Source organism: Myotis lucifugus, unplaced genomic scaffold, assembly GCF_000147115.1.
Source record: "Myotis lucifugus unplaced genomic scaffold, Myoluc2.0 scaffold_5, whole genome shotgun sequence".
NCBI lineage: Eukaryota > Metazoa > Chordata > Mammalia > Chiroptera > Vespertilionidae > Myotis > Myotis lucifugus.
In genome coordinates, this window is record NW_005871053.1 from 1,342,751 (window position 1) to 1,367,658 (window position 24,908).

General features: G+C 45.6%; 1 protein-coding gene and 1 pseudogene across 3 annotated transcripts in view; one reads left to right on the top strand and one right to left on the bottom strand.

The window, feature by feature from the left end:
• FARP2 (FERM, ARH/RhoGEF and pleckstrin domain protein 2) overlaps positions 1-24,908 on the top strand; it is a 100,244-nt gene that overhangs the window by 51,973 nt on the left and 23,363 nt on the right. For all 3 annotated transcript variants that reach the window (XM_006083011.2, XM_014467163.1, XM_014467155.2), the window contains 8 exons: positions 1,405-1,502; positions 3,775-3,889; positions 4,435-4,582; positions 10,525-10,620; positions 12,841-13,004; positions 13,686-13,754; positions 14,225-14,282; positions 15,020-15,272. In XM_006083011.2, coding sequence (XP_006083073.1) covers positions 1,405-1,502; positions 3,775-3,889; positions 4,435-4,582; positions 10,525-10,620; positions 12,841-13,004; positions 13,686-13,754; positions 14,225-14,282; positions 15,020-15,272 — 1,001 coding nt within the window. The remainder of the gene's footprint in view (positions 1-1,404; positions 1,503-3,774; positions 3,890-4,434; positions 4,583-10,524; positions 10,621-12,840; positions 13,005-13,685; positions 13,755-14,224; positions 14,283-15,019; positions 15,273-24,908) is intronic.
• Positions 18,673-21,163, bottom strand: LOC102434658 (annotated as a pseudogene).

Here is a 24,908-nt window from a genome sequence, read left to right on the forward strand (position 1 = left end):
GTAGCCCCTCACTCCTTGCACCACATTCTGCCCAGGAGCTCTGACCCCACATGTTCCAGGTGAATTCCCAGCAGTGCACAGCCCACCTAGGGCAGTGGCAGTCTGTGCATATGAAACTCTGGGGGAGATATTGTTACCTGCACATCCATAGCCTGCATGGACATCTTTCCCTATTAGTATATATATGGCTGCTATCTAATTTATTTAACCATTCTTATATATTAATTCATATTTAGGTTATTTCCAATTTTTTTCTCTTACAATGTTACAAATAAACATCCTTCTCTACATATCTTTGTGAACTCTGGAAATATTTCTGTTGGAATTGCCGGGTTAAGGGGTATGCACATTTTTTTCCTTTTTATTGAATATATTGGGGTGACACAAGTTAATGAAATCATACAGGTTTGAGGTATATGATTCCACAACTGATCATCTATACACTGTATTGTGTGTTCATCACCCCCCAGTCAAAACTCCTTTCATCACCATTTATCCCCCCTATACCCTCCTCCCCCTCCCCCCACCCCTGGTCTCCCCAGGGGGTACGCACATGTAAATTTTAAGTGAATGCAGTACATTTTAAGATATCACACTAAAATGTGAATTCCGATGGGAGGAGAGAGTGTTCGTCTTGTTCACCGTCATATTTCCAGATCCAGGAAATCTGGAATACAATCTGTGCTCAGTAGTTTTCCTATATAATAAAAGGGTAATATGCAAATCAACCGAAAGGCGGAATGACCAGTTGCTATGACATGCACTGACCACCAGGGGGCAGACGCTCAATGCAGGAGCTGCCCCTTGGTGGTCGTGCGCTCCCTCTGGTGAGCGCATTGGTGGTGGCAGGAGCCTCTCCCACCTCTGCCGCAGCGCTAAGGATGTCTGACGGCTCCCCGTGGGGAGCGGGCCTAAGCCATCAGTTGGACATCCCTCGAGGGCTCCCGGACTGCTAGAGGGCACAGGCCAGGCTGAGGGACACCCTCCCCCTCCCCCCCCCCCCCCGCAGTGCACAAATGTTGTGCACTGGGCCGCTAGTTGATGGAATAAATAAATAAATATTTCCAAATCACTTTTTCTGGTTACATTCTCACCAGTGGTATTAGGAGTCCCTGTTCTTCAAATTCTAGCCAAGAAATATCAATCTGCTTACAAGTTTCATAGCCACGTTTTAAGCTGTATCTTAATTGGATATTCTCCTTTTTCACACAAAATCATGGGTACAGTTGGTGTGTAACACAAGTAAGAGAAATTTGAAGGTGTTCAGTGCTGTGGGGTATGAAGGGTTACTCGTAACTTTGCTTTGATGGCATCAGTGGCTGTGTTCTCCTGTGATGGAGACATGGGGAGTGTGTTCTAGAACCCTTGGAGCTGATCTCTCTGATGTTTTGAATTCCCTTGTAGATACTTGTTTGCCTTGCAACTTAAGAGAGACCTGTTGGAAGAGCGTCTGACCTGCACAGACACCACAGCGGCCCTCCTCACGTCCCACCTTCTGCAGTGTTAGTATCTGCCAGTGTGGCAGACAGCAGGTGTCGTAGGGCTCCTGAACGAGAACCGGCCTTTCAGTTTTCACATTTTGTAATAAACTGAAGACTAACTTCTACAAAGTGGAATTCCTTAAGGCAAACAGCCCCCAGCTAAGAAACAAAGGCTCAAGGCCAAAGTCAGTCCCACACACATTCTTTCAGATTGTCCCGCATTTGTGCCTTCACAAATTTTACCAAAAACCTCTTCAGTCTAAAAGCCAGATAGTAACCCTGACGTGGCACCCCCAGAAAGAGGTCTCCTTGGGGTGAATGTCAAGCTCCCCTGGTGATGGGTTAGGCATTAAACCCTGAAGGAAAAAGAAAATATTTCCTCAATATCTCGCACAAGAGAAGGTTCAGCAGTATGTGAAGAACTGTAGTTACTTCAAAAACAAACTAGGAGAAATGAAAGAAGAGGTTCTGGCAAGCAAATAGGTCTTTGCCAGAGCTTTTCCAAGCCCCCAGCTGGTGGGACAGAAGGAAGGAAATACCCACGTTGCTTCTGGACTAGAGGTGGAGGCACATCTTTGTGGTGTAAACTAGTGCTTCTGAAAGCAAGAAGCATGCTGTAGAAAGTTTCAGAAACTTTAGTAATATATATGTGGGTTCGTTTATAATTTACTTGGTTCTTTCCCTGGCACACCTTCAAATAGCATTTTTTTTTAATCCTCACCTGAGGATATGTTTTTATTGATTTTTAGAGTGAGAATAAGGGAGAGAGAGAAACATCGCTGTGAGACAGAAACATCGGTGCCTCATGTATGCATCCGGACCGGGGGTCATGCCCTTACCGGGAATCGAACCCGCAGCCTTTCTGTGTATGGGACAATACTCCAACCAACTGAGCCACCCAGCCAGGTCCAAATAGTGAATTCTATCTATGGTTTTTCTCCTGCAGGATAGTACTTGTTGGTTCTCACTAACATACGTTTTCAAAGTGACTTAGTTGTTTTTTATTTGGCCTGAAGTCTTCTCAGGCAGACAGATGGCTTTTCAGTGCAAACTCATTTGGCCACATGCTGGAAGGCTCTGTGTACAGCTTAGAGATATCGTAATAACTTGTCCAACTATAGTTTTCACCTTAGAAGTGTGCTGCCGAGATGGAAGGTCACTAAAGCGATTTGACAGCCACATTCAGTGCATGATTCTGAACTGGGCTTTTGGCTGTAAAAGACACAGTTGGGAAGATGGTAAAATATGAATAGGGGCTGAGGCTCAGTGTCACAGCAGGTCGTGGTCCCATCCTGATGTGGGTGCTGTGCTGTGGTTGTGAGCAAGAACGTCTGGTTTATAGAAAATCTGTTCCTAAAGTGTGATTCTGTGCATGAAACTTTACTGTAGATTTGAAATGGTCTCAAGACAAAACAAGAGGTATATTGCTTAAAATTATTGGGCTTTACTATTTTTAAAACATTTGTAGCCTGGAAATACATGAAATTAGAAAGAAACATTGTTCCTAAAGAATTTGAGAGGCCCTGAGGGAAAAAATGATTTAAAATACATTATCTTGAAACAAGTAAAATACCTTATCCTGGTCACAGTAGTCTTGAAACAACTTTGGGATAAAGTCTTAACAAACACATCAAGTTTGCAAGCCCAGCATTTGCCTCCCTGGAGTCACTCACCTGTGTCTTAGTTCTTCAAAACACAGAAGAAATTCTCTTCACCTGTCTTTGTATTTGCTTTCATAGCATAAAATATTTAGAATACAAATACAAACTCTTGTTTATTTATATTACTCTTTTTTAAAAATTTATCTTTACTGTTGAAACTATTACAGATAATCCCTTTTTTTTCCATTTACCCCCTCCAGCCTGCCCCTGCTCCCCACATACTACATATTTAGGATAATATTTTCTACTTTTAGTATGGGCCAGAGAAGGTATTGTACACCCAAATGCATAAACTAAAAGTAGAAAAAAATTATCCTCAGTCTGTAGTAAAATAATATGAGTTTATATTTTTCTCTTTTTTTTAATGTTTTTTATTGATTTCAGACAGGAAGGGAGAGGAAGAGAGAAATAGAAACATGAATGATGAGAGTCAATCATCGATCAGCTGCCACAGCATGCCCCCTACTGGGGCTCGAACCCACAATCCAGGCATATGCCCTGACCTGGAATTGAACCAGGACCTCCTCCTGGTTCATGGGTCAGTGCTCAACCTCTGAGCTTCCCTGGCTGGGTGAGTTTATATTTTCTTTATTTAAAAATTAAAATTACTTACTGTTATTATCCCATCTCAGCGGAAATAGGAGATTATGATGAAACCCTGGATCGGGAGCACCTCAAAGTCAACAAGTACCTGCCCAATCAGGAGTGTTGTCTAGAGAAGATCCTAGAATTCCATCGGAAGCACATGTAAGTCAGTGAGAATCGGCCACTGGACTGCTGTCACTACGGTGGGTCGTGACTAGTGCATCAGGGAGCCTGCATTAAAGCTCTGACTAAAGCCACAGCTGACCACGGCTCTCTGGGGACACAGCCTACTGCTTTAGAAAAGGCTGGAAGAGACATCAGGACCAGGAAGGAAGGAGTGAGGACAGGAGCACTGGTGGCTGGCGTGGGCTTTCTTATCCATTGCAGGTAGAGCCGGCCCTGCAGTGAGCTCGGCCCAGTGCTGAGGTGCTGGGTTCTCCACACTGGCCCCTGGCAAGTATTCTAGACTGTAGTGAAGGACGCCTGGAGGGAACATACTGGGGCAGTAGGGACTGAGGAGCGATGTGGGATGGGCAGGAGAAGGCAGAGCCAGGGCAGTCACTGAGGGTGAGGTGAAGATGACCGTGACACAAAGCCTCCTGTGCTGATTTGTTTTACTCTGCTGACCTGATCACTTCTGTGAAGTACTAGGCTCTCTCAGAACCTGGTTGTTTTTAGTGCTGTGATCCTGCTGTCTTTTATCACAGGGGCCAGACGCCAGCCGAGTCAGATTTCCAGGTGCTCGAGGTCGCCCGGAAGTTGGAAATGTATGGCATCAGGTTTCACAAGGCTTCCGACAGAGAGGGAGCCAAGATTAACCTGGCTGTGTCCCACATGGGGGTCCTCGTGTTCCAGGTAGGGGGTGGGAACTTAATGTGATGGGGAGGAGGGTTTACATACATTGGTAAATCTTCGCTCTGATGAGTAAGGTCTTGAACTTGGAGGAGAGCTTTGCATGTCATCTGATCTGGCCTCTCACCCAGGAGAGAAATTGCCTTCTGGTCTTTGTCCTCACTGTCACAGAGCCCATTGCCCCTCAGGGCATCCAATCACTGTTCTCACTGTTCCTTCTAATGTTGAAGGAAAGTTCGCCCCTTAGAACCTTGCACTGAGACTGGCCCTTCCCTGGAGCAGTCTCCATGCCTCCATTCGGTCCTCCGGGTGTGGGTCTCTGAGTGGATGCAGTCATCATTTAGGTTAATGAGGTAGAACACACTAGAAAATACCAGAAGGTGCCACATGGGATAACAGTAGGGCCTAATGGCATTTTTGTGTCATCTGTGTTTAGATAGTTACATAAATGACTACTGAGTTTTATTTGTAGTTAAGTATATGTGCCCTAGGGTCTGTGGTGTCATGGGTCTGACAACTGTATACGCAGGCCTTCGAGTGTCCGACACTGGGTGGGTCCCCAGTCCTGCCCACCATCGGCTCTGACCCCCTATCAGCTCTCTGGTCACTGGGCCTTGCACAGCTGTGCACCTCTGGTTGAGTACAGTGACTCCAAGGGCACATGGTGGCAGATGGCACTCGTTTCTGGAACCTGACTGGCAGCTCTTTCCTCTGTAGGCCTTTCAGCCTATGATCACCTGCAGTGGCTGGTTTGGCTGCTCAGGCTTGCTTTCTTTTTCTTTACCTAGCCATTAAATTTCAGTGTTTTGTCCGAAGAAAAAAAATTAATTTTGAATTTAGAATGTTAATTGTGTTATATCATGCACTAGATGTGACAGGAACAATAAAATTCAAGTTAGAGACTTTAGCTGCCACGCCCCTTTGAGTAGGCGGTTCCAGGTCCCACATCTGCTCACTCTGGTGGTTCCTACACCACACAGATTCTAATCGCATGTCCATCCAAATCCAGCTGTTGTCACTTTTCACCATTTATAACCAGAGGAAGTTGTAAAAGCAGGAAGCAGAGACTTCTAGATTGAATTTACTTGTGTTCTCTCAAACCCCACAGAATGAGAGTAAAGGAATTTTTTTTCTTTTTAAGTTTAAATCAGTGAGAACAAGGGAATCCAGAAGATGAGGTATATCAGCAAAATTTTGGAAGTTGGGAAATGATTAGATGGGTGGAAAAGACTGGAATCCGATGGCCTGCAAAGGGAAAGCTGTGAACAGACCACTGTGACCAGTAGTGGACAAGGGCACCCCTTGACAGCCAGGGGAAGCCTGGGGCTGGAAACGGAAACTTGGTTTCATCCATTCATCGTCTGCGAGGAGACTTACAGCTTCAGATCCGAGGCAGAGCAGCCCGTTTCTCTCCAGGTGCAGCTCAGAGGTAGAGATGCCGAGTTGCATAGGTGGGGGAGCCTGTGATGTAAGTGCATCAGGCTGCAGGCCTCCCGTCTCAGCCCCTCTGGAGTGTGGCCGGGCTGCTGTCTTGGAGGAAGGACACTCTGCTCTCCAGAAAGTCCGACCAGCCTTGCAGGAGCCCCACAGGTGTTGACCCTGGGATACTCCACAAATGTGGCCTGCGCCCACATTTTAGAGCCTCCTCTTATAAAGACTTTCAAACTGTCAGAAAACCTGTAAGAATTAGAGTAGCTCGGATCCCATGTATCCTTTACCCAGATCCAGCCATTACAGGCATGTTCCTCCCTCCTTATAAATGTGCACACACTCCCGTGCACACCTGCACACAGACAATTATTTCTGAAGCATTTGATATTTATCATGGACCTTTACCCCTAAGAACTGTAGTGTGTATTTCCTACTAGAATTTTCCCTTACATAATCACAATGCAGTTACCACAGAGGCCTCAAACACATCTTTTTCTTTTTTTTTTTTAATTTTTTACAGAGAGGAAGGGAGAGGGATAGAGAGTTAGAAACATCGATGAGAGAGAAACATCCATCAGCTGCCTCCTGCACACTCCCTACTGGGTATGTGCCTGCAACCAAGGTACATGCCCTTGACCGGAATTGAACCTGGGACCTTTCAGTCCGCAGGCCGACGCTCTGTCCACTGAGCCAAACCGGTTAGGGCTCAAACACATCTTAATACACCATTTATTTCCCAGGCTCGTCAACTGGCCAGGGGTGTGCTCAGAACTTCATTTCCTCCGGGACAGGATCTGGTCTAAGACCAGACAGAGCATTTAGTTGCCAGGCTTGTAGTCCCTCTTAATTTTTACTTATTTATTTTATATAGGAAAAATGTATATTTATATCCCCAACTGGCAATACAGAATTTATAACAAAACCATATGTGGAAATACTATTAATTATATTCCAGACACAATCAGTGGAACAACAGTATCACATAAACATGCGGTATTGCCTGGCCAGCATGGCTCAGTGGTTGAGTGTCAACCTATGAACCAGGAGGTCACTGTTCGATTCCCGATCAGGTCACATACCTGGGTTGTGGGCTCGATCCCCAGTGTGGGGTGTACAGGAGGCAGCTGATCAAGTATTTGTTCTCATCATTGCTGTTTTTATTTCTCTCTCCCTCTCCCTTCCTCTCAGAAATGAATTAAATTATTCTTTTTAAATAATTATATGTATACACACACACACACATGCGGTATTGCCCAGCTAGTGTGCTCAGTGGGTTGATCATCATCCCATGCACCAAGAGGTCACCAGTTGATTCTAATCAGGACACATGCCCGAGTTGTGGACTCCATCCCTAGTAGGGGCTGTGCAGGAGGCACATAGACAATAACCCACATGACCTCTCTCTTGAAGAACCAGAACCAAATTGTTGGGACAAAGAAACTCAGAAGGAACAGAAGCAGTGCCAGTGATGGAAGAAAGAAAAAAACAACCCTGCACCGTCCTCACAGGACATGATTGCATATCACCTGTCATATCAGCAAAACAGAAGGCTCCACATTGTGTCAGCTCGTGAGGACCCAGATCACTTCTTTATCACACATGGACTCACTTTCAGTAGCTTTGGGATTTGAACCTTGTTAATGTACTTACTGTATTACATTTTCCAGAAAGCCTCACAGGAGTCAGAGAAAACCTTATATCTCTGAAACAGGAGTGGGATGCAGGCACAGGGAAGACAGGTGGCCTGCAGATTTCCACATGTGAGAGCAGAAGTGACAGCATTAGCAGAGCCAGACAGTTGGAAAAACAAAGTTGAGGGAATCTCCACAAAGCAGAATAAAAGCTAAAGGATGACGGATGGGAGAGGTGAAGGAGATTCCAGCAGGAATCCAGGTCCAGCACCCAGGAATCCTAGAGGCAGAGGAAGTCGTGGCATTACCAGGGAAAACACTCAGAACCTGAGGCAGGAACTTCCAGACTGAAAGTGCCTCTGCAGCTTTTTAATTTGAGCAAGAGGGAACCGGAAAGGCAAGCAAGCAGCTGGAAACAATTCTCTGTTGTTGCTGTTTTGTGTTTGGGTTGTTTTGTTGGCTATGATGGGGTTTTTTTCTTTTTTCTTTTTTTTTCTTTTTTTTTTAGAATATCTTTGAAAATCCTCCAATATTTTATCTTGAGTAGAAATTAGAGTAATTTAGCGTTTGGGCCATAGTTGGGGGGCTAGGAAGCTTCTGGTCTCATTTGGACTCAGACATGTATGTCTTGGCTTTGAGAACATCTCATAAATCAGGAATCTTTTTCATTGTGATATAATTCACATGCCATAAAATTCACCACTTTAAGTGTACATTCAGTTCTTTTGGTGTAAACAGTTGCACATTATTGTGCAACCATCCCTACTACCTAATTCCAGAACATTTAATCACCCCACACGCAGTCGTTGGCAGCAGCCCCTCACAGCCCTGACCACCTCTAATCTGCTTTCTGTCTGCATTTCCTTCTGGACAGTTCACAGAAATGGGATCATTCAGTGTTTGGCCTTGCCTGGCCTCTCCCCTTGTTCTCACAGTCGGTCCACATTGTACCACGTATCAGGGCCGCCTCCCTTTTATGGCAGGGATTTTTTTTAGTCTCTCTGAAGGGAAAACATTCTTTATCTTGCTGTCCCCCACCTCAAGTTTGCAGTAAAGAGTAAATGGTCATGATGATCAAGAATAGAAAATGCCAGAAAAGTATTAATACATTTAGATTTTTTTATGTTGAAATAATTTCAAGCTTACAGAAAAGTTACAAACGCAATACAAGACCTCCTTCATCCAACCTGACCCTCACCCATCCAGATTTCACCAATTGCCCCAATCTTGTTCATTGCAAAAGATCCCATCTAAGATCCAACACTGTTCAGTCATTATGTCTCTCTAGTCCAGCGGTTCTCAACCTGTGGGTCGAGACCCCTTTGGCGGTTGAACAACCCTTTCACAGGGGTCGCCTAAGACCATCCTGCATATCAGATGTTTACATTATGATTCATAAAAGTAGCAACATTACAGTTATGAAGTAGCAACGAAAATAATTTTATGGTTGGGTCACAACATGAGGAACTGTATTTAAAGGGCCAGAAGGTTGAGAACCACTGTGTCTAGTCTCTTCAGTCACGAACTTCCTCTTGACCTTGAGGTTTTGGAAGATTATAGGCTGGTCATTATAGGCTGTAGAATGACCATAATATGAGCTTGTCCAGTACTTGGTAGTGATTAGCCCAAGGCTCATCTTCTTGGGCAGGAAATCACAGACATAAGGATATACCTGGTACAATCTGTGATATAGTCCACCTCTCCCATTGATGGTGGTATCAACATTGATCACTTGGTCAGATGGTGTCCCCAGGCTTCTCTACTGAAAGTTACTATCCATCCTTTGTAATTAATAAATATTTTGTGGAAAGATACTTTGAGACCTCATTCACTACCTCCTAGTTGGATTACTATGATGGTTGCTGAATGACAACTCTGTAAATTCCCTTTTTTGTGCTCCTAGAAGGGTTTCCTCCACATTTATATAGTTTCTTTATGTTACTGTGGATTTATGGATTTATATTATAATTGCATTAAGTTCAAATTGTAATAACCTGGGTTATAATCTGATATTTGACTATCTGTTTTTATCATTATTTTGATTTTTAAATTGTCCCTTCATTTGGCCCTTCGAGCTGGTTCCTGTGTCCTTGTGACATGTCCCCATCATTTTTTGAGCTCTTGTTCACTTTCTTACACAACAAACTATTCTAGGTTTGTTTTCTACTTTACCTGCTTCACCCTGGAAGACCATAGAACCCTGCTCTTCTTAGTAGAGAGTAGTTAGAAACCCAGGTCCATGCACTAGGTGAGCTGAGTGTCAAGAGCTCATGTCATTAGTTTCAGTTCAGTACCCAGGACCCACTCTGGCCTCCCTTTCCTTCTGAGAAACGTGGGTGTGAAAAAGCAGCCCTGCCCAACCTCCACTGTTGCCCCTTCCCCTTTCCCGACTGTCAAGCCTTCTTGTAGGGGTGAGCTTCGAAAATGCTTAATATTGCCCAGCCAGTGTGGCTCAGTGGTTGAGCATTGACCTATGAACCAGGAGGTCACAGTTCAATTCCCAGTCAGGACACATGCCCGGGTTGCGGGCTCGATCCCCAATAGGGGGTGTGCAGGAGGCAGCCAATCAATGACTCTCTCTCATCATTCAGATTTCTATCTCTTTCTCCCTTCCTCTCTGAAATCAATAAAAATATATATTTTTAAATGCTTAATATTAACAGTAATAAAAAAGAACTTGTTATGTAAAGCCTTACCTAAGAAATCAAGTTGTTTTTCTAAAACATAAATTAGTCAGTAGTATTGACATTTTAATTCAGTCATTCCCAATGTGATTGTAAAAGACCATGTGCATTGCTGTGCATCTGGCAAGGATGTCATTTACACATTCTCTAGCTCCTGAGTCTGTGTCCATATTACTAAGTGTCTGCTCTTGGGTTTCAGTCCACCACCAAAATCAACACCTTCAACTGGTCCCGAGTCCGGAAACTCAGCTTCAAGAGGAAAAGATTCCTTATCAAACTCCACCCAGAGGTCCATGTAAGTATTATATTTTGAGCAGTTGGTAAATTGTAAGAGAATGTATTCTGCTAGAATAACAAGTAATTAGTTGTTTTGTAAGTCATTTCAGCATAATGCACACGGAATATAAGGACAGGGTTCGGGTTGGGGTCTGGCGGGGCTCCCCATAGTCTGCCCAGTAGTTCTCTGGTGCAAGTGCGACATGGGGGGCGGAGGGGGCGGAGGTTCTGCAGGGCTGGGTGGCCCTGAGAATGTGCCTGTCTGACAAGCCCCGGGGCTGCTGAGAATACTGGATGTTACAGTCTTTTGTGCCCAAAGTAACAGGAGTTGAGATACAAAATGTGAGCTATGATGGGAGCCCTACAGCAAATCCGAGTAATGTCCATAGTTAACTGAGGGGCATTCCCCATGTTCTCATGTTATCTGTGGCTCAGAAATCGACCCTTTTAATAGCTCTAAATGAAGGAGCTTGATTTTTCAGAAAATAAATATTTCTTTCTATTGAGATTATTAATCAGTAAAGTAATAATTGCCTATGAATTTACAGAAAGGAGTAAAAATGGGAAAAGTGTATATCAATCTGATAGTTGGCAAAAATCCAGTACTTCAAACTATTCAAGTAAGTTCAGATTGTTACATTTACAATGTACAAAGGAAGTTAGGGATGAAAGATTAGCTGAGCCACCTGCTGGGTGGAAGCTTAAGAGGCCAGGAGGGTTTACACAGCTTTGGTGGTGGGGTTTCAGACCTAGGCTGATCCAGAAGAGGGGCTGCCCTGAGAATTCACAGGCACTTCATTATCAAGGGCTTTTGTCAAGGTCAAGCCACAGGCTGTCTGTGAGAGGGTTCCTAATTGTTTATTATTCAGATCTCTCTTCCTTAGTTGAAAGGAAACACAAGGAATGCCAAAAAGAGACAAAACACAAGCAAAAGACTGCTTGTTTTCTCTGTAAGTTAAAAAAATGTTTCCAGCAGTTACTCTGAAAAGACAGAGAAAGAAGAGAATTATGGCTCAAGATAGCACAGCAACTATTAATTAGAATAGCATAATATTCAAAGTTCAGAACCATGTCTGTTGCTGCACTTGGTAAAGTTGCCTTTTTCATCCCCAAGCACTTAGATTCTTAAGAGCAAGCATGTCAATCTCAAAGGCTAACACTGGCCAAATAAACAAGGTTTAAGTTTACGTAGGCTGCAAAAAAAAACAAAAGCTTCAGTTTTCATAGAAACGTAAGTTTATTTCAGTAGAGACAGCTGAATACAAAGGACTGAAATAAATGAGTAATCGTTAACATAAAATAATAGAACATTTTAATAAAAATTAATATTTTTTCTTGAACATTAACTTACCAGACACTGAGTAACTGCACAAATAAGCATAATGCAAATAAACCTATTTTTCTTGTTCTCCGAGAGCGAAATATTTCCTGTTGCACACACCAAGCAAGTCAGTACAAGACTAATGATGTGGCAATTGGCTGCTAAAATATTCACTGCTAGTATTAGTGGAGAGAAATGGTGCGCCTGCATGTAAGGGAAATGAATGCAACACGATTATAGTAATCAGTCATTAGTAAATGTTGTAGTTTGTTATTAATAATTATGTATAACAGGATATTGTAAAGATTAAGTTACGAAATTTTTATTAAAACTCTTCTTACATACCGTTATATTGGCTGGGCTGCGAAAATATTCATCGCGGGCTGCATGCGGCCCTAGGGCCGCAAGTTTGACATGCTTGCCTAAGAGTAACTAGGAATCAAAGTATTAGAGTTTTTCTGGAATGTAGTTTAATAATATATATCAAAAGGTTAAAACTGCATTCTCTGTGAACTCAGTATAACATTTCCAGGAATAACCCTGAGAGGTAATGCAGTAGTTTCTTCATGGTGATGTTTGTGAGCCTGGACATCATCCCCCAGGGCCCACTGAAAATGGTTCAGTAATAACAGACAAGCATGTCTACCGTCACAGGAGGTGCCCTCATCCCTCTGGGAGATCTGACAAGGACACACTCCAGGATGTTCACAGTGGGGTGACTATGGGTGGCTACATGTTCTGATAGTTAAACAGTGAGTGAGTGTGTGTGTGTGTGTGTGTGTGTGTGTGTGTATGTGTGTATTGTGTTTTTCTTCTCTTAAATGTAAAGGGAACCAGGAATCTTTACAATTTTCAGGAAAACATTTTCCTAATTTTTATAGTTGAATTAGTTACTTGAACCTTTGTATTTGTTTCTAGGGACCTTACCAGGACACACTGGAGTTCTTGTTGGGTAGCAGAGATGAATGTAAGAACTTCTGGAAGATCTGTGTGGAGTATCACACCTTCTTTAGACTCTTTGATCAACCGAAGCCAAAGGCTAAGGCCGTCCTCTTCAGCAGGGGCTCCTCCTTCAGATACAGGTGGGACGGCGCACAGCCAGGCGGGACTAAGCTGCTTTGTAGAGCTGAGAACAGAAATATCCCTGGTTCAGGAAAATGTTGTAAGACGTTTCAGAGAATTACATACAGAAGGCAGCTACTGTCACACTGGAGAAAGCATCCTCCTATGTAATAAAAGGCTAATATGCAAATCGACCGAATAGAGGAATGACCAGTCGCTATGATGTGCACTGACCACCAGGGGGCAGACGCTCAACGCAGGAGCTGCCCCATGGTGGTCAGTGCGCTCCCAGAGGGGGAGCGCTGCTCAGCCAGAAGCCAGGCTCGCTGCTCCTTAGTTCTGCCTCGGAGGCGGGAGAGGCTCCTGCTGCCACTGGGCTCACGGCTCTCTCACCTCCATGGCAGGCAGACATCCCCCAAGGGGTCCCAGACTGCGAGAGGGCGCAGGCCAGGCTAAGGGACTTCCCTCTCCCCCTCCCCAGTGCACAAATATCGTGCACCGGGCCTCTAGTATGAAATAAAATAGTGGAAAAAGTAGATGTAATAAAAACTTTGTTTAGAAAATTGCTGATGCTTATTACACAGCACAACTTTAAAATGTGTATATAGATTTATGAGGAAGGATGGGCAAGTCTTGCCTTTGTGAAAAATTAATGCTGCAAATTATCATTGATTCTTTAATGTTTGAACCTTTGTTCACAGCGGAAGAACTCAGAAACAACTAGTAGATTATGTCAAAGACGGTGTGATGACGAGAACTTCCTATGAAAGGTAAGCTCTGTGGTCTTGAGGATGTAAAGTGTATGCTTTTAAAATTAATATTTTAAGTATTTTAACCTTTATTTGAATAAAAGTCATTTCAAATACATAAACATGTATTTTGAAACTTGAGTTGTTTATTTGTAATATCTATGTACAGTTATTATATACAGATACAGATATTACTTTTAGTTTCTAGTCTGCATAGCTTAGCTTACATATGTTTTTACATAGTATAATAAACTTTGAATCTGAACATTCACCTTGTTCCTTCAGTGTGGGAGGACAGTTTTACCTCTCCGAGACATCTATTTTTTATTTCCTGTTCTTGTTTTCTGTTCTCCTGCCCATTTCTAGCTAGATGCCTTTTGGCATATAATCAGAGTCTTAGCCACATTTCTGTGTGAGCTCTTTCTTGTGGGCAAAGCACGGTCAAACAGGAATCCAGAGGGGGCGGCTCACAGCTTGTTCTCTGTTTGCAGAAGACACAGCAGGACGCGGACGTCGGGCCGCGCTCTAACTACAGAATTGCCAAAGCAGGTGAGTCCTTCTGGTTAAAACCGACACCATGTCAATCCCCTGCACTCTTTTGGGAAATAATCTGGCAATCTTGTAACAAGAGTCTTAAAACTAGTTGTATCATTTACACAGCAATTCCAGTCTTGGGACTCTGTCTGCAGAAAGGAGTCCTAAGTGAAGAGAAGGCTTCATTCTTGGAGACAGGTGTCACAGTGTTACTTGTGTCCCTTTGATGCACTCAGGAGCCATTAAAAGTCTTGTTTTAGAAAAATAGTGTGACCAGGGACACATTCAAAACATGTCACTAAATAAAACTAGCAGATCGAAAAGAAGCCCATGTCACATGACTCTCATTTGATTAAAAAAGACAGACACAGGGAGACAAAAGGCTGGGGAGCAGACCTCACCATATCATCTGTCTGTCATCTCCAAGTGATAGGATTCCAAGGCCGATTTTTTCAGTCACTCTTGGCAGTCTTTATTTTCAGGGATGGGAGTTTTCTGTGTTGTGAACATTTACTTCCATAGAGGAAAAATGGCAGGATAAAGGATTGTACACAGATGATCCTGGTCCTTTTGGACACCTGTGTGCATGACAAGTCTTTGGTAAAAGGGAAAGTCTGACCCCACTGTCCTTTGTGGAAGTTGTGATAGAAATGTGTGGACTTACTAATTTGGGCCCAGTTAATTTTGCAACTTTTTAATGGTGATTTATAAAATTATGTTCCTATTTTTCTTTTCTTAATTTTGATCCCCAGAGCATCTCCTTCACTGAGGGCATGAGGACTTCTGCGTCCCCATCATCAACACATGCCTCCTTCTATTCAGTCCCTACCTCCCCAGTTGCCCCTCCTGGCCGGCCCAATATCAAGGACAGCATCATCTCCCTGACGGAGCCCCAGGCTCCCCACACCAAGAGGCCGGCTGCAGAGAGGAGCTGCGAAGCCATGGAAGGACCCGACATGAGACAGGCCCAGCCCCCAGGGCCCCCTGCGCTCCAGCCTTGTCAAGGTGTTGGGGTTTGTCGTATTGTGAGGAGTTGCAGCCCCAGCAGTCCTGGGGGGCAGAGTCACAGTGCCTTAGCCCTGGGTGCAGGGGGGTGCAGCAGGGAGTGCAGAGCTGCTGGTAAAAATGACCACAGCAAGGGAGACTTGACCACGGGCTCATTCCCCTCCATGGGGGAGCACCCATGTGGTCGGCAGGGCATTGCGGGGAGCCCTGTTTTCACATTGACAAACACCCAGCTGCAGGTGTCTGAGGAGTTCATAGATGACGACCCAGCAGACATCTCTTTCTTTGCCGGAGGCTCTGAGGCATTTTCTTGCTCATATGGCAGTTTGGCCCTGCAGACCCCTTTGTGTGGTCACCCACGCTCTGCCCAGTTCAGCCCAGACAGGTACTCTACTGAGGCAGCGCCCATAAGCGTAGAGCATGGCTTTGAGTTTGAGGGAGAGAGTGGCTTTGGCAGTGTGCACCCCTCAGACACGTCGGAGCTGTTGGAGGTGAAGGCCCAGGCCAGCCTGATGCAGAGCCTGCTGAGCCCCTCCCAGAGCAGCTCCCTCAGCCACCTCCCACTGCTTGGCCTGTCCGTGCACACACCCAGCTCCACCAACCAGTCCGAGGCCAGCTCCATGGCCAACTTCCCCGCCTGCTCTGTGCGCTCTGAGGCCAGCTCGGCCTTTCAGTTCTCTGACATCCTCGACCAGTTAGAGCAGCTCAGTTACCCGCCCACGACGGCTGAGGATTCTAGCAGCACAGACACAGACTCCTGGGGCTCTGAAGCCGAATCCCCCCTGGACGTGAGCCTCTTCTTTGGCAACTCTTTTGCACAGACCAGTGGAGAGAGAGTCATTTTCGATTTGCAGAATAATTTAAAGAATGTGAGTCCAGGAGAGCAGGTAAATCAAAGCCCATGTTGACCACTCCCAGCCTTCACAGGCTGCCCTGCACCTGGTCGTGCAGTGAGCTCAGACTGTTGGCTTGTATCCATGGCTAGGGATTCTTTCTTCTCCTAATTCTCTGGTCCAGTATTCTGTTTTGAATGTCACAGAATTAAAACTTTCACTTGGAGTGATGTTTAAAACTATGCATCGAGTTTAAAATAGATAAGTGTTTGCAGTTAGTCCCCCTGGGAGCTGGTGAATTAGTCTTGCAGCTGTATTTTTCTTGCTGTTTTTTGATTCAGCTCAAAGCTGATGCTGTCCACTTTCAACGTCACACAGTCTGACTCATGTTGATCTTTAATAGAATGTGTGTAGTCTGCCTTTTGAGGCTGCTTTTTAAGATGAGGCATGCTGCCACAAGTCATTGGGATGGAGGCTTTGCCTGGTTTCTCCAGCCACTGCACGAAGTCCTGAGTGAGCCAAATCCTGGTGTCTCAGTGCCAAAGGCATTGTCCCATTAATGACTTGAGACCCAGAAAGAGTGCTATGTTTAGGTAGTTGGCTTGGAGAGGCATTGGTTTACAATGTAATTGAACTCTTTCCTTCTGTTGAGCTTAATTGGGGGTATAACAGGTATTTGGTTGAAGAAAAACAGAACCAGACGTACCAATTGGCTTGAGAGTTGTAGTGTAAGCTCTCATCCAAGAACTGTTTCCTTTGGACTCACAGAGTGGGTTATTCGCTAAAACAAACAAACATCCCAGGACCCCCTGAACATCGAGGGCTCCCGCTTTCCTTACAAGTGTTGTTTCTTGTTGGCCAGGGCTGTGTAATACACAGTCCCTAGCCGTCTCTCGTAGCCCCCATCATGGACATGGGCTTGTCCCCAGGCAGTGGGAAAGGCAGGTTGAGGTGGCCATACAGGCCCCTTCAGTGCCCCATCTATACCGTGGAAGGTGGGCAGCTGCTCACGGCCCGCACTGTACACGTCTTCTGTGGCTGTCGGAAGGAAACCCCTGCTGTGCAGCCAGGACCTCAGGTGACTGCACTCTAGCCCTGGGCACATACTGTTCAATTTGTCAAGTCCACGGATTAGGCTTTGGGTTTTGTGGTTTATCCTTCCTGCTCTTACCTAGGAGAGCGATACCATGTTTAAAGGTTTATTTTCTTCCAAGTCCTGTGGTGACATCAAGCCTACGGCCTCTACTCCTGTGTGAGACTGTAACTCTGTGCCTGGGTGGGTTTGCTGTGTGACAGCACGTGCTCTCAGGGACTCAGAGCTGCCCTGGGCCTCTTGTGAGGCTCACTCTTTCTCTTCTCATCAGTGCTGATCCAATACTGGTGGGGTTTTAGCTAAATGTATTGAGAAATGTCCTGGTTTTTGTAGCTGCCTTAAACCTGCACCGCAGTCTAACTCTCATCCAGGTCTCTGGACTGGTGTCTGGGGTGTGCGGCTGCTGCCCATTCCCTCCCGCTCCAGACCCACCTCAGGGCACGGGGTCATTCCGAGGGGCTGGCTGACCTCTGAAAAGAGACCGTGGGACTCTCAAGAGAAAGGCGATGTCGTCAGGATTGCTCTTCAGAGTAGCCTGTTCAGGACATTTTTCCTCTGTGTCACTCAGAAAGCAAAGCTTGGACTTGTGTGGTGAAGACAATGAGCATATACATCTAGAATGCTTTTCCTGGGCCTGAGTCCTATGAGGGCTGCCCAGTCCTTCACCTGCTATTGCACAGTGATTCTTTCAACTAGCAAGTTGGCCTTTTTTTCTTCTTTTAACGGAGTTAAACTGTATTTATACAAGGAGTGGTTATACAAGGACTGAAAAGGGTGGGGGAAAGGCCAACGGGAAAGAAGAGATGGCAGTCAGGAGGGGCCAGCGAGACCCAAAATGCCTTCAGGAGAGACTCCAGCTGTTTTCCTGACATGACCTTCACGCATTCCAAGTCCTCCCTCTGGCTGAAGGGGCAGTGGCGCTCCCTCCAGACCACGATGAGCTGGGCCTTCTTTTGGCCAATGCATTGCAGGCTGTGCAGATCCCAGGCTGGGATATGCAGTATTTTTTGGTACCCATGGGCTAGTAGTTCGGGCTGATCTGTAGCTCCCAGAGTCCTCAGCCTTTTCTTCTGGCATCCAGTCACTACAACTTTCTCTTGTGGCTTTTCTTCTTCAGGATATGGACGTTGGCATTTGGGGATGCTGCCTGCTCCTGAATCTGTTGTAGGGGAATCACCACAACCTTTTGAGGGTCTTAGCCACTGTGACCGTGTGGAGGGCAAAGGGGTCAGAGCATTGTGGGAGAGCAATTCTCTTTCTCTTTTGGGTCCACAGTTTCCTGGGCCCACACCTTGGCTTCCAGTTTTGTTTTGGTTTTTTTCATCTTAATTAAGCCTTTCAATTGCCAAATCCTTCTCTCTTTTTTTTTATTAATGTATTTTTATTGATTTCAGAGAGGAAGGGAGAGAGAGAGAGAGAGATAGAAACATCAATGATGAGAGAGAATCATTGATCGGCTGCTTCTTGCATGCCCCTTACTGAGGAGTTAGCCCACAACCCAGGCATGTGCCTTGACCGTAATCGAACAAATGCCTTCAGTTCACAGGCTGACACTCTATCCACTGAACCAAACCAGCTAGGGCTGCCAAGTCCTTCTCCTTCACTGTCTCCATGACCACCATTCACTCTCACTTTGGGGTGCTCAGCAGCAGAGTCTCCTGGATCCCCTGGCAGCCCAGCAGATGGCCCAAGCTCAGGAGGCGCTACAGCATGGCCAGTCCATGCTACTTAGCTTCTGTAGGGGCTGAACTTCTGGAAAACAGAGGCTGAAGGTACCAGGGGCTCAAGATTCCCAATCTCTTCTTCCTCAGGGCCTTGGGCTCTCTTTGCCTCTGAAGGGCCTACCAGTTCTTTCTGAAACAGTTTAACAGGTGCCAAGACAGGAAACTGTAGGCTCTCATTGATAAAAGGTAGGTTGATCACCTCCTTGGACCTGGCAACAGAGTTGAGTGTAGAGACTATGTCTAGGTAAAAGCATCTCTCGGGGGCAGTGTTGGCAATGAGGATGCCATAAGGAGTGAGCTTGCTGTCCTGATAAGGCACAAGAGGGAGGCCCTGGTTCAGCATATCCACCATCTTGCCCAGGACAAAGAGGGAGGAGTAGATGGTTCCACTCTCCTTCAACCTCAGGCCCTTGCTGCCTCTGCACTGGTTGTCCTCTGAGCCAGCCAGTTCAATCAGGTAGTTTCCCCTCCCACTGAGGAAATGGGGCCAAGCATTCTCGCTGATCCACCTTAACCAGGAACACAGCATGACTGTGGGAGGAGTGCTGGCAGGAAGTGCTGTTCAAAATCAGCAAAACTAGTGATGAGCTTCAGTATGAGCCCCGAAATAAGTATGTTTCCTGACAGTCTTCTCAGATCACCAGGTCTCCAGAGACAGGGTTCAGGAGATCTAACACCTTTTCCTGGTAGATCTCTACGTGGCCAGCCCTCGGCACCCTCCTCCTGTGTGAGCTGTAGGAATTCCATGAGAGCCGGGGAATCATCCAGGTTGTTCTGGGCTGCCCAGGGTTGTGTGTGCCTTCCCTGCCACTGTGGTCCATAGCCAGCGCACAGGCACTCTGCCCTTCCAGCACATGCCTTAGATGGGCTGTAACGATCCAGCATAGGTGTCCTGCTGAGAATGCCTCTCTCCGTAGAAGGCATCAGACTGATACTTGAGTCTCCTGATGGTTCCTCCAGTTGGCAGTCTCTGGAGCAGTGGTTCTCAACCTTCCTAATATCGCGACCCTTTAATACAGTTCCTCATGTTGTGGTGACCCCAACCATAAAATTATTTTCGTTGCTACTTTATAACTGTAATTTTGCTACTGTTATGAATCGTAATGTAAATATCTGATATGCAGGATGTATTTTCATTGTTACAAATTGAACATAATTAAAGCATAGTGATTAATCACCAAAACAATATGTAATTATATATGTGTTTTCCAATGGTCTTAGGCGACCCCTGTGAAAGGGTCGTTCAACCCCCAAAGGGTCGCGACCCACAGGTTGAGAACCGCTGCTCTAGAGAATAGCAGGCCCTGTACACAGCGGGTATCATTTGCTCCAGATGTTCCATCTACAAGTGGCATCAGTCACACAGCCTTATCCGAGCTGGAAGCAGGTGCCCATTGGCTCCCACCTTGCTTAGCTGACAGCCACCAGCTCCTCTTGCTAAGCCTAAAGTCACTAAGTGAGGTGCAGAGATCAGACGTGCCCCCTTATGTCACCTATCTGAGCCAAGGAAATCAGCTCAGATGTTCCCTTCTTTGTAACCCAGCATTCAACATGAAGGAGTAAGCAGTAAAGGCATGGTTGGTCTATTTCTTAGTCAACTTCACCCAAGGTCCCATATCCTGTAGGTTCAACCGTTTGTTAAGTAGTTCCCTATCCTTTCTAGAAGCTTAACCAGGGAAAGATCATCGCATCTTTGAGCTCCTGGTAGGGCCCTTGTTTAGACATGTAAACCTGGGTTATAGGTTCAATCACTGGTCAGTGTGCATGCAGGAGGCAGCTGATGGATGTTACTCTCCTTTTTTCTTTAGGGCACCCACACTAGTGCCTGAGTAGCAGGTCAGACGTGGGTTTGAGTCAGCCCTACATCCGGCCTGGTGGCCACTCCTGAGTGCAGCCAGGCTGCAGGTGGTGGGTCATGCTCTTGTCCTGGAGATTCTGAAGACACGTTGTGTAGACCTCTGCCCAGGCCTTCCCATAAAAGGATTTGGTTTGGTTTCTTCAATGAAACTTTATTTTCTAGAGATTATTTTTTAGCTCTTTGTTTATAAAGTTTTCAAAATTTACAGAAACAAGAACGGTAGTGCTTGCCACATGTGGCTGGTAGCTCTTAGCTCCCCTGACAGTAGAAGACTCCTCTTCTGTGCCAGTGGCTTGTGGAAGAAGTGGTCCTTCCTCATGCCCCCAGCCTGGCCCGCCCCTCGGGCCGCTCACCTTGGCCTGGATCTGGAGCTCATCGACCATTGCCCTCCCTCCCACCGGCCTGGGGGGCCCACAGCACAGGAAGGAGCCCAGGGTCCCAGATGCTCTGTGGACATTGCTGGTGAGGTGTCATTTTCAGATCCAGGTTTAGCTTTTTTTTTTTTTTTAAATATATTTTATTGATTTTTTACAGAGAAGAAGGGAGAGAGATAGAGAGTTAGAAACATTGATGAGAGAGAAACATCGATTGACCGCCTCCTGCACATCTCCTACTGAGGATGTGCCCGCAACCCAGGTACATGCCCTTGACCAGAATCGAACCTGGGACCTTTCAGTCTGCAGGCCGACGCTCTATCCACTGAGCCAAACCGGTTTCGGCCAGGTTTAGCTTTTTGGCAGGAATTATTAAATTTTACTTTTTGGCAGAGATTAAATTTTACTTTCCAGCGTGTTCATAATATTTTTGAGTTTACAGCTTTTCCATTATAATGAAATGATTTACTTTAAAATCACTTGTGGCTTTCTTTGGTTTCTGCTCATAACTCCTCCTTTCATTTTTGAAGGCTTGTAAACATCCCTCTGACTCAGAGGGACTTCTTTAGAAAGGACCATATATCCTGCTCACATTGTGGCTTTCTACTCATGGCAGGTCATGTAAGCAGTGACCTTGTTGTATTTGACCTTAGTGAGAGGTGGTTATTAGCAATTACTCAGACATCCAGAACAGCCCAGAGTGAAGGCCACGAGGCCAAGCCTGCTGATGGCTATTGATCATGAGAGGCCCTTGCGTTATGCAATGATGCCACCTGGGGAGGGTGGATCCATTTACCTGGATGACAGGATAATTGTTCAGTTTTCCCTTTTCATCTGTTGATATCCTTTACTCGACCCAAGGCCTTACACCTGACAGGAGGGCCATGTGTGCTGGTATGGCCAGCTGACCACAGGCCTGTGCCGTCCCCACACTGCCAGGTCCCAGCAGGCTGTGCCTGTTGTCCCTGCGGAGTCCACCTCTAATTCAGGTAGAATATTTATTTTTATTAGTTACCAAATCTATTTTTGTATTTAAGCTTCCAAAACCAGGTATTCTACCAATCTGTGAATGTTAAAGTCTAACAACAGTATAGCTCCATGTTAGGAAGAGTGATGCATGGGGCAGTATGGTGTGCAATGGGAGCACCTCTGACGATTAGGTAATTATGGGCGCCTTTTTTCTCTCTAAGTACAGAATCAGCTTAGGGTTCCCTTTTCCACTGAACACACATTTAAAAAATAGTAATGACAGAGAGATGGGCAGTAAAAAATAGCACACCAAAGAAGTTTAATATGAAAGATGTTTAAGCCTGTTGGTTATGTCACGCCCGTCATTGTCATCTTGCAAAGGCCTTTTGAATGGCTTTGGTGTGCAGGAACATTCTGCTCCCAGTGCAGGCTCTCGGCTCCTGCTGCCCAGCGGTGACTGGAAATGTCCCGTGCCGCGGCAACGACCTTGTGCTGTCAAGCACATGAACCGTTCCCCTACGTGTTATGTGTAGGTGACATGTGATGCCAAGTCCTTTGTCTTCACGGTACGGTTATTCCCTCCTCGTTCGTGGAACTTAAATTGTTACTAGATCATTTACTTCATAGACGAAATGTTAGTGTTTTCTCAGGCACTTAAAATTGAGGATTTTAGTATCTGTTCCCAAAGCCATGGAGTCTTACTTTGCCGGGGTTTTGCTTGGCCCTTGTCCTGAAGGTACAGAGCTTGTCACAGCTCGCTGTGGTGGCCACTGTTGCCCCTCTCGTCACACAGTAGCTGTGCCTTAAGTGTCCCCAGGTGCTGTTATTTTGTTTTTTTGTTTTGTTTTGTTTTGTTTTTGCATGAAAGCATCTACATTCCCCTAGAAAATGGAAAGAGAAGGAACTGGCGTTTCATTATGCATTTGAACTTGTTCATTCTTTAAAGAAACATGTTGCCTGGTTTGTGGTACTTATAAAGCTTGTTTTCCATTGAAATTGCCATTTATAAATGTGCAGATATGTACTAATTCAGAATTTTTTAATTGTTTATTCAATAAAATAAGGACATATTTACTATGAATTTTTAAATGGGCTTTTTAGCTTTCTTTCCCTCTACTTGGTTATAGTTTTGACTTACATAATTAAAAATTATTTCTCATGTTAAATGAATCCCTGAAACGGCTCTTCACTTCATAGGCTTCTGAGCAGCAAACAGGCATTGTCTGTTTCACATGTGGACAACATCCCCAGAAGGCCACTGGGAGCAAGGAGAGGGCTTGCTTTTCTCAGCCTTAGTCTTTCAGTGCTTTCTGTTGGCCAGCCCCGCCGTGTGGTCGGGTGCACAGGTGGATGGCAGTCGCCTGCTCTAAGCTTGAGGCTCTGGCTGAGGGCAGCACTGTTTACAGCCTTGGGGTGAACCATGTAGTCCCTGGGCTGGTCCTGTGCGCAGAACACGTGCTGTTGGCTTCTTAATTCTGAAAAAGAGAACATTATTGCCTTTCCCACCCATTTGGCTAGAACCCACCCTATAAAATCCCTGGCCCATGGTGTAGCCTCAGCTCAGATTCTGGACAGTCTTTACTCCAGCTCTGAACTTGTTTCCCACTCGGCTAACATGCTTTCTGCTGCCTCCCCAGAGCTGTCCCTGCGCTCCGGCCACACTTGGGTCATGGGATTGGTGATATCCTACCCCCCGCCTCCTGGGCAGCAGCATTTGCTCCCTCTGGGCTGTTCTCTGCTGCAGGGGAGTGGGGGAGTGGTCTCCTCCCTGGCTTTTAAGGTGCCAGGCACATGCCAGTGGCCTTCTAGAAAAGACCCTCTCTGCACAAACTCCCCAAGACCCTAAGTGGGCAGTCACTCCCCACTGAGAGAAGAGGGTGGTGAGTCACCAAGTGAGCGTCAGTTCCCTCCCACGTCAGGCCGGCCCTGCTCCCTGACCGAGGCCACCACTGCTCAGTGCCCCAGTTTGGGGATGAAGTGGTGATGGAAGCGAGTGGATCCTCAGAGAGACACCTCTGTGACAAATCCAGATTTTAAGACTGCTCAAAAGCATTTCTCTATTGGCTCTGTAGGTTGCCCTGTTAGGAGAGTACCACTGTATGGCCTTTATATTTGAAGTATGCTATTTCAGATTACATTTCTTTTCTAATGAAAGTCACCTACAGACTTTTTCGTTTATTGAATAATTTGCTTTGGGGACCTTGCTGTCTTTGATCCAATAGTTTAGAGGATCTGTAGTCACAGTTTTGAGACAAAAGGTGTCGTTTATTAGAAGAAAGACACACAGCTCCCTGGGACACCCATATGTGTGCACACACAGTGGAGACCCATGCCCAGCAGGCACCAAGCCAGACACATGACCCAAAGTGTCACTATGTTATCGGTTAATGCGCCTGTTTTTCTTAACAAGGAAAGAGTCTTGATTATTTAGAACAAACAAAAGAAAAAACTAAAACATGCTTCTTGGAGCATTGCACGTGTTGATGTCAGTCACCCTCTGAACTTCAGGTCACCACGTGGGTCGTGGGCCAGGCACCCACTCCAAGCTTCCTTGTGTAGGCTTCACGGCCCCATGGAGAGGGCATACCACATGTCAGGTTCTCACCTGCTGTTTTGTAGATGAAGAAGCAGAGCAGGGAGGTGACCTTTGCAGGAACACAGTATAAGATGAACTGATAATTGGGCCATTTTTCTACTGCCCACTTATTTTTTTAAGCCAGATTTTGTGTAAAGTGACTCATGACATTCTAGTCCAAAAATGGAGCCAGAGAGTTTTCTACTAACT